The 9857-nt window shown below is 35.2% G+C and overlaps 1 protein-coding gene across 1 annotated transcript in view; it reads right to left on the bottom strand.

Annotated features, from left to right (window-relative positions):
* LOC109833524 (uncharacterized membrane protein At3g27390) overlaps positions 6779–9857 on the bottom strand; it is an 11020-nt gene continuing 7941 nt past the window's right edge. Inside the window, exons 5-10 of the mRNA XM_020401235.1 lie at positions 9608–9857; positions 9203–9309; positions 8739–8886; positions 8478–8673; positions 7619–7859; positions 6779–7220 (exon numbers count right to left, since the gene is read on the bottom strand). The exon at positions 9608–9857 is cut by the window's right edge and continues 24 nt beyond it. Of these exons, the coding sequence (XP_020256824.1) occupies positions 6980–7220; positions 7619–7859; positions 8478–8673; positions 8739–8886; positions 9203–9309; positions 9608–9857 (1183 nt within the window). The 3' untranslated portion in view covers positions 6779–6979. The remainder of the gene's footprint in view (positions 7221–7618; positions 7860–8477; positions 8674–8738; positions 8887–9202; positions 9310–9607) is intronic.

Consider the following 9857-nt stretch of genomic DNA (forward strand, 5'->3'; position numbering starts at 1 on the left):
AGTCATGATGTAATTATACTAGTGACCCTGTAGTCTGTGTATTTACAAAGGTTACTGATTATATTCACACTGATAACCATGACGGTTGCTTGTCGTCCTGGCTACAGAGTCACCTGTGTAATTACAATTACAATGTCAGGGTTTCTGGTGTAAATACACAACTCCAAGGTCACCCGAGAATGTAACTAATCCAAAAAAGAAAGTCGGGATCTTTTTAGCAGAGAGATGTAAACTTAACGTGAAAAGATGCCGGTGTGTATTTCTTGAGAAGATCTGTATATGTAGTTTGATCGAATATTTATATATTATAGTATATTGAAGATATTGTCCAGCTCTCCGTGTTATATAATATATAATATAACACAAAATATGGCTTAAAACAACTATGGGACTACAAATTAAATTTGTTCCAGGTTTGAAAAAATGTCCCTTATTATGAAATTATAATTTTTGTTTAAAGCTTATAAAATGATCATATACTATTTACAATCTTTTTCAGTGCAGTATCTTGTTAATTTATATATGTTCTCCTCGCCATCTTTCTGTCATTATTATTTTCTTTGTGAATAACTTGGATAACCTTTGTAATAGTTTTTAATTTTTATTAGATATTCTATCAACACTTTATCTAACTTATTTCCCATCCGTAATCCTGTTTCAAACAACATGTTACTTAGATGTTGAGAGATCATCGGATTCTGCCCGCTGCATATGAGAGGTATACCACAAATAGAGTTGGATAGGATAATTGTGAAAACATAGATCATGTTCTCTCACTTCGTCATGAACCAATCCGCATGTTCAAGCTTTCCATTGATTTGAAGAGCTGTAAGGATATTGACATATGGATTCTTTTTCTATCAAGAAATGGCATCATAGAGTTCATGCTGCATAATTTGAAATGGCTGATCCATAAACTGCCTTCATGTTTTTTTTAATGGGATGTAACTATTTTCAAATTGTATTAGATGCGTATCCATTCCTCCAATCTTATTCAAAGGATTTAGCAGGCCTACGGTGATGGGGCTTCAGTTTGTTTCCTTTACTCGAAATGGGCTTGCTACTTAAACTTTTTCTCTGCCCGCTATTGAATACTTATTACTGGTTGTACACGTATCAAGATTAGTGTCAGGAACTTGTGAAGATTAACATTGATGGCTGCATTTGATGATATTCACTTTCAGAGCACGCCACTCTTAGCTTTTGCAACCATATTCATCTGTTGAAAGTAACCACGGAACAGTTAAAGTTCACGGGGAGACACCAAAGACTTATGAGCTAGAATTGAGTGGCCCTGCTTTACAAGTAAGCAGACTCATTATAGATTTGAAGAGCAAAAAATATTTATAGTTTGTTCAAGTATTAATTGGAAATCAGCTATTTTTGTGTTGCTCGTTGTTGTTTTCTAGAATCTGTTGGTTGGTGATGTTCCTGTCCATCTTCTTGCAATTTGTCCAGTGAAATATCTGATCATTGATATAAAATTTGCAGATATGCAAGAACTGCTAGCTGCCTTTTGCTTATTTAGAAGTTCAGAAGACTTTGTGAATTCTTTAAGACTTTCATGGAACCAGCAAAATAGTAACAGTAGAAAGTTGTAATTCGAAAAGAAAAGAGGAGAAGAGAGGAATTGTTCTGTTTTTCAAGAAGAGTTGTTGTATTTTTCATTGTATCTGAACTCTTGTGGCTGTAGGTTCTTTTATATGGTTTTAAAGCCGGCGGCTGTAGATCCACTATTCATGCCTTTTTGATCCATCATTTAGGCCTCACTAAATATATTAAATATACTAACTGTTTTCCTTTCATTTAGCTAGCCATTTAAGTCCATAAATCCCACGGCAATTAATAAGCAAAAGGCAGCTAGCGGTTAGTAGTTCTTGCATATTTAGAAGTTCTGATACACTAAATATATTAAATATGCTTCGATCATCAGGCCGTATTTCTAAACTTAATTTGTTAGAATTGTAACTTAAAACTTGGGAAAGTTTGGTACCAAATTGGATCTCTAAGAGTAGACGTCTCAACCAACGAGACGACAACTCCTAGTTAACACAAAAGGCGAGACGACAACTCCTAGTCGACACGAAAGGCGAGACGACAACTCCTAGTCGACATGAAAGACGATGTTAGTCGACACGAACGAACGAACGAGACGACAGGACGAGTCGACATCCTCTGGTCGACATAAAGGTGGTGTTAGTTGACACGAACGAACGAGACGACAGGACGAGTCGACATCCTCTTGTCGACACGAAAGGCGGTATAAGTCGACACCTCGAGGGTTCGGAGTCGTGTCAGTTCAGAAGGCGCTCGCACTCTTGACCCTTAACCTGCTACACTTTGAATTATTATTATTTTGATAACTATAATAATCAAAACGTGACTAACATTGAACTAAGCTTTAATGGGCGAGACCGGTGGATCTGGAGGGCGAGATTGGCAGACATGACAATTGGAAAACGACTAGGATTAAAACGTATTAATTGCCACGAGATTTATGGACTTAAATGGCTAGCTAAATGAAAGGAAAACGGTCAGCATATTTAATATATTTAGTGAGTCGTAAATGATGGATCAAAAAGTAATGAATAGTGGATCTACAGTCGCCGGCTTTAAAACCATATAAAAGAACCTATAGTCACAAGAGTTTAGATACAGTAAAAAATACAACAACTCTTCTTGAAAAACAGAACAATTCCTCTCTTCTCCTCTTTTTTTTTTTTGAATTACAACTTTCTACTGTTACTCTTTTGCTGGTTCCCTAAAAGTCTTAAAGAATTCGCAAAGCCTTCTTGAAGCTCGTGCCGACGAGAAGGAGGTCGCCTGATCGAGGGTCATAGTATTTTCGAGATCTATTGTCGCGTAGTCCTGTACGAGATGGGGCAATTAGATTCTTGGGACAATACTTAGTGCACGCTTCGATCATCAGGCCGTATTTCTAAACTTAATTTATTTTCTTTTGAATCAATTTTATTTTGGAGTTATAATATTGTTCGGCCATTATCTAATTTTTGTCAACTGTTTAAAATCTGATTTTATTGTTAAATTCAGTCTAAACAACATTTATTTTCCTAACATTTCAAAAATCTAATTGTGCTGTTTAGAATAAAATCATGTTGAATATTCTATTTTGTATTATGTTTCTTATGATAATGTTGTTTACATGTCATAAAACCGACTTGTTGTATTACTTGTTGTTTCTGTTGATAGTGTCTAAATTATGTATGCTGCATTATAATAACAAAATCATTTATTCATCATCAGATCATGACTACAAGTGAAATCTTGTCGGTCAAACAAGAGAAGTTTGATGTGAACAATTTTCGTCGTTGCCAAAACCAAATGAGATTTTGGTTAACAACTCTAAATCTAATAACTGCAATTGAACCCGACAACCCATCTTCATCTAGACCAATCACTAGGCAATCTTCCTCCATAGATTTCATTCCTATCCCGAGAACACCTCAAGAGATAGAATATCATTGCCTTCACAGAATCTTAGGAGCCTTATCTGATAGATTATATGACATATATTATTCTATCACTAATGCTAAAGTTCTATGGGAAACACTAGAGAAAAAAATATGGTTTAGATGATACGGGAATTGAAAGATTTAAAGCTTCTGATTTTAACAAATTTAAAATGGTAGATTCTAAATCAATGAATGAGCAGATTCATGAATTCGAACATATAGTTCATCAACTGAAAATGAATGGATCTATCTTAGATGAAACGTTTCAGATAGCCTGTCTTATAGACAAATTTTCTGAGTCCTAGTCAAATTTTGCCAAAAACCTTAACCATACCCAAGGAGATCTTACCCTTGAACAAGTGTTGAATGCCATTAGAATCGAAGAGCAATATAGACTCGGGAAGAAAAATGTGACAAAATCCGAACCAAAAGAACCCAAAGTAAACAATGTTGAATCCAAACCCTTTCTCAAACACAAGAAACATCCATTCCACCAAAATCAAAATAAAACATTTAAGAAGAAATCATTTCATCAAAATAAGAACTTTGTCCACTTTCAAAAGAAGGAGGGAGCTGAACGTCGAGCTTGCTTTGTTTGTGGACGAACCAACTATCTTGCTAAGGATTGCTTTTACAAGAAGACAGAACCACCCAAGTCTAGGAAGGGAGGACCTCTATCTAATAAGTCATAAGTAAACATGATGACTTTCAGTTCAGCTGAGACTGCTTTCAGGTCTGTTCTCTTCACTCCTGAAGTAAAAATGACCTTTCAAACAAATGATTGGTGGATTGACACTGGAGATAATATTCACATTTGTTCTAATCAATCTCTGTTTTCCACTTATCAGGTCTCAAGTAGAGGAACCGTGACAATGAGAAATAATAATGTGACTTCTGTATCTGGAATAGGTCGGATTAATCTAAAACTGATTTCAGATAAGACTTTGATCCTGCAAGATGTCCACCATGTACCAAACATTAGAAGAAACTTAATTAGCGGATCCTTGTTAGTGCAACAAGGCTACAAACTTGTTTTTGAATCAAATAAAGTTGTAATAATTAAGGGATTGAATTTTATTAAAAAGGATTTTTATGTGATGGTCTTTTTAAATTGAATGTTAAGAATTTTACTCCTGCATCTCCAATGGCTTTGAATATTGAACCTTGTATCACTTGGCATCAAAGATTAGGACATGCCAATTAGAACTTATACAAGACTAAGTAGAAGAATCTAAGCTATCTAGACTTTTGAGTCAAGAAACCAAGGTTGGAGGTTATGAAGTCCTTTTCTTAAGCCGGCAAAGCGAGCACATATATGTACAGATGTTCTCAAGAAACAAAAGGGTATCAGCATAACCGAAACTGCAAAAAGCTAAAAGAAATATCATAAAGTAACACAAAAAATTCATGGTTGTTTACGGACAGAGCTTGAGAGTTATAGCAGTTTACTGTGATTTAGCCAAAAAGGTTTTTGTTGTTTAAGCCAACCTACTGGTTTATTAACAAACATATAACTTTTAAGTCTTGCTTATTTTGAATTTTAAAATAACCCCTAAAACCTTTGTTTTAAAATATCCGAAAATCTTTAAGTTATTTCAAATAATTGTAAATGACTTAAAACACTTCGAAAATGATCTGAAAGCGACAAAAGAGAAGAAATTGAAAGAGAAGGTATTTTGGGGTTTGTTAACATGTTGAGAAAAAGCGGTTTCAGTAATAAATGCAATGAGATGAAGTATGTGTTGAAAATCTTTGCATATTTGCGTTAATAAATTTTATACTAGGATATGCTTCCTTTATTTTTAAGGCTCTACTCCAAACTATTAATTGTGCTTCCATCCTTGCTAATGTAGGCTATCTCAGACAGGAACACTGCCAGGATATCATCTGATGGCTTTTGGGAAGGAGAACAAAGCTTCAATTGCACCATTTAATCACCTCAAAATTGTGGAGGTGACTGATTTCAGCGGTGTAAAAATCTGAGCTTAAAATCTTAAGAGTTTGTTCTTGCTAATGCACCTGTTCTTGAGAGAATGCATATCAATTTCAGAGAAAATGTGGCTGACTTGTTGAGGATCCTCGCTGAGCTAATGCGGTATCCAAGGATCTCACCGAAAGCTAAGGTTTTTGCGCCAGTATAGATAGCATTCTGGCTAGTAACTTGAAGAAAATCACATCCTCTGTTTTGCGTTTTGTCATTAAATTGTATGTAATATCAGAATGTAGAACCGAAAAGCCTATGTTTACTGCTGCTTTGAACCTTTTTTGGACTCTTTTAAGAGATGACCTGTAATATACTAGGATGTGAAGTACTATTATGATGGTTCTTTTTGTTAATGATTCAGAATGAGTTTGGCTAAATTCAGGGGTGTTGCTGGTAACTTGAAATTTTACCCTCATGTCCTTCTCTTTGGGCATAAAACTTGATGCTTGTTGGTGGAAGAGGGAGAGTTCTCCTTTTGCAGATGTTGACGGTTGTTCGGTTCATTTCTGTACACCCTTGATATGCCCTTTATCTCGATCAAACAGCTGTCAATCTAATCTCCATTGCCATATAATTTCCTGCCAAGGAAATGAATGAGTGGTTTCTTTTTTTTTTTTTTTTGACTTGTCCAGGTACATTCAATGCTTAGCTAGCAAGCAAAAGGCTCATTTTCTTCATCATAGTGGTGGAATCAAGAGTGCAAGTTCTTTATTTTCTCAAACCAATCACAGTATCAACACAATAAAGGAGGTAAGTCTTTCTACTCTGTTGGTACAGTGAATTTCATCATAATTTACTTGGTATTTTGCTACTGATAAATCACATAACCTACCGAACTTCTAGTGTTGTTTTTACTTCAGCAAGTCTGCCTTTTCTTACTGATGATGTCCTTCTTTAAACAAATAAATTGAAGGGAACAAGAAGAAAAAACACGGTAAACAGTTGGTTACTACTGGTAAAAGATGTTATCGACCTACACTTCACTACAGTGCTTGGTATCCTTCTGTAAATTACATCATCATCTTTTAGAAAGTTATTTATATATAAAATATAAAAGTTTGTAGTGAACATTCTAGATAGAGTGAAACAAGGGTGGGAGCATGTATAATATGTACAATACTTGTTTTCATGTGGTGACCCTTTGTTTCCATTGAAATTCCAAGTTTCTTGATGCTGAACCACAGATTGAAACTTCTGAAGAGCATCCATAAGTAATTCAGACAACTATTGTTATGAAGGAAAATAACTTTCTATAAACTTTTGAATGTTCATCAGGGATAAGTGGGAATTCTTTTTAAGGAACAGATAATTATAAGTCCGTTGTCCTCGGACTGCGAAATAATGGCATTACTAGTAACTGAGCCAGAAACCCAGAAATAATTGCACAAATACAAGCCCAAAGACGACCTTAATTGGAAGGAAAACAGCAACACACTCGTCGAACGACAATCATGTACATTTGGTATTCAACTACTACCCCTACTAATATCAGCAAAATATATACAAGTAGACATCGCTCAACTCATACAAGCTCACTGCAATCTTGCAGCTTACTTGGCCCAACTGAATCTTCTGCACCTTTCTTTTGCATGTCTTTGTTATTATACATCAGTTTACTGATCTCGTCTCTGGAATTTGAATTAAGATCAGCCTGATCCAAGGCACCAGTCTCTATTGCTTCCAGATACAGAGACTTGATTAAATTACTGAATCGCCTCCTAAATGTCGGGAACCGAGACATTGAAGCAACAATACCTTGCAACCTGCAGAATTAGTTTACATTACAAATTGCAACAAGAAATGAGTCAGAAAATTTACTGTAAGAAACATCATCGTCAAAGTCATTAACAAAAGCATGCCAAAATTCAGAAAAAAATTAAATTAAATTAAAGCCCCTTTATATGCATCCGCATGTATTACCATCTAACTAATAAGGATTCAAAACAGGATATCTCCAACCCCCCTCCTGTGATACCATACTTTCGTATTCTGCACTTCTAAAGTCTTAAACCACATTCACATCTTCTTCCAAATATAATTGCAATCTTCTATTATTAACCACATCAAGTGGTGAAAATAAAGGAAATCCATGGAGTACATGCGGTTGCCATAAAGCTAACACTAAGTAAATATTTATGCAAACAAGTGAGAAGATACACACCTTCTGATTAAAGCTTGAAGCTGAGCTCGTCGTACATTGTCATCCGATGGAAATCCAGTATCGTCCCAATCCTCCGGCCTCTCGTGTTTGCCAACCATTATCAACTTTCTCAAACAAGATTCTTCGTCCTCATTCAATTGTATCCCTTTCAACTGTTCCTTCATAATTACAAGAGGTCCAAGAAACCATTCCAATATTTTGTCCTTTGACCAGTTAAAGTCTGTTAGCTCCACTCCATCAGCTGACCAAAATACCAATCACCCAATTATCAGAAAATATGTAAGTGTCTAGTTTTTTTGTCATATTATACCCTGAATCTTATCTTATTTTTATATTAGGCCCCGAAATTTTCATATTTGTAAAATTACTGTCCCAAATCTTCATATTAGTTTGAAATAGGGTGCTATTTAATAGGGTAAATTTGCACACAGACCTCCCTGTAGTATCAATGAATTGAACTTACTACACTTGTAGTTTCATTTTTTGCAGATAGATCCCCTGGGTTTAAATCCTTTCGACTTCTTTAACATAAACTCACTAATTTCATCCATGAGCAGTATCTTTCAAACTTTCAACTGGGTAAAAGTGTTAAAAAAAAGTTAAACCAAAACATCATTTGAAACAATGATACTACATGGGGCCTATCTATGTGCAATTAACCCTATTTAAAACAACTTGATGGACTTAAGAGATGTAAATTAAAATATGAGATGATATTTGAAACAACTTAATGGATATTGGGGTGTAAATTACAAATATGAACATAAATAAAAGTAGGATAGAATTTAGGGTCTAATATGAGAAATACCAACTAGTTGTTATAATCACCGAGAAAAATTTACATGGTAGAAAAGCATACATATGAGTAAACCATACGAATCAGACTTAGCAGACCGGAGCAAACACTGTAGTATACACCATGCAGGTAACTTTATGCTTAGTTTCTTGCATTTTCCTTTGATAAGGCATTCCTCTATATCTGATACACTGATGAAACCCTCGCCGAGTAAAATTCTCCCATTTATCTCACAAGATCTAAAGAGCCAATCCCATATCTGCAGTTTTATATTTTGTTAGAAAGAGAGAAGAACTGAAGAAAATGGGTAGAAATCTATCTTACTTGAAATGGCTCTAGTTGTCGAATAGCCGTCTTTAGTGTCTTTGATCGTTGAGGGGTCAACTTTGCTCTGCTAGATTTAATCTGCTCTTGTTTGCCTTTATCAGAAAGCTCAACGGGAATGGGAACTTTCTTTTTTCGATACTTGGGCCTGGCTGCAGAAGTATTAATTCTGAAAATCTAGAAGATATAAAAAAGGCTACTTAAGAAAATGACATAAATCATCTTAATGGATTAGTTATTCCCTCAAAAACCGCATTTATTTAGGGCTTTTTTATATAAAAAAAACCCAATTATCTAATGTTGACTCAAAGAAATACTTAGAAATTCATGGTTCCATTCTAGACTGGTGGAAAATAAATTAATTAAAAAGTTTCTAGTCAAAGTCTCTAACTTAATTCCTTATTAAAAACAATTTGACTTTTCTATACATTTTCATGCTGAACCTGTTAAAGCCTAAGTGATACCTTGGGAGACAGGATCCTTCCCTCAAATAAAGCAAGTCATTTGAGTATTCATCAAACAACGATATGGAAGAAATGATATATGCAAGCCCCAGTTGTAGCGAGTCCTCCTAAAAATAAAAATAAAAGAACAGTAAGAAAATTAGCTTCATGCATTATATCATACATAATAGGGTCAACTGCACATAAACACCCGAGGTTAAATATTTTTCACTCTTTTTAGCCTTCGTGAAATTTTGGTGGATAATGCCCCTGGGTGAAGTTAGTGTAACAATCTGAGGGTAAAAGAGGAAAAAAATTTAACCCAGGGTAGTGAATCATAACGACGATACTACAAGGTGCCTATGTGCAATTAACACTATTTAATATCATTTCCGTATATATGTCCAGATAATTGACATAAAATACCTGGTAAGCCACGATACTTCCATAGAGTCCAAGAAAGAAGCTACTGACAAATGCAGCGATTACTGCTCCGCCCACAGCTAATGGCCAGAGAATGATAGCGAGGCCAGCAAAAGGCACACAAGCCGTCTCAAGAAAAGGCCCTTCTCTCCCGATTAAGTCATGAAGCAACTGCTGCCATCCTTTTAGTAACATGTAGGGGCTCTTATATAAAGACAGAATGGTAATTATAGGCACATCGATAAGGACACCA

The sequence above is a fragment of the Asparagus officinalis genome, chromosome 1 (genome assembly GCF_001876935.1).
Source record: "Asparagus officinalis chromosome 1, Aspof.V1, whole genome shotgun sequence".
In the NCBI taxonomy this organism is placed as follows: Eukaryota; Viridiplantae; Streptophyta; class Magnoliopsida; order Asparagales; family Asparagaceae; genus Asparagus; species Asparagus officinalis.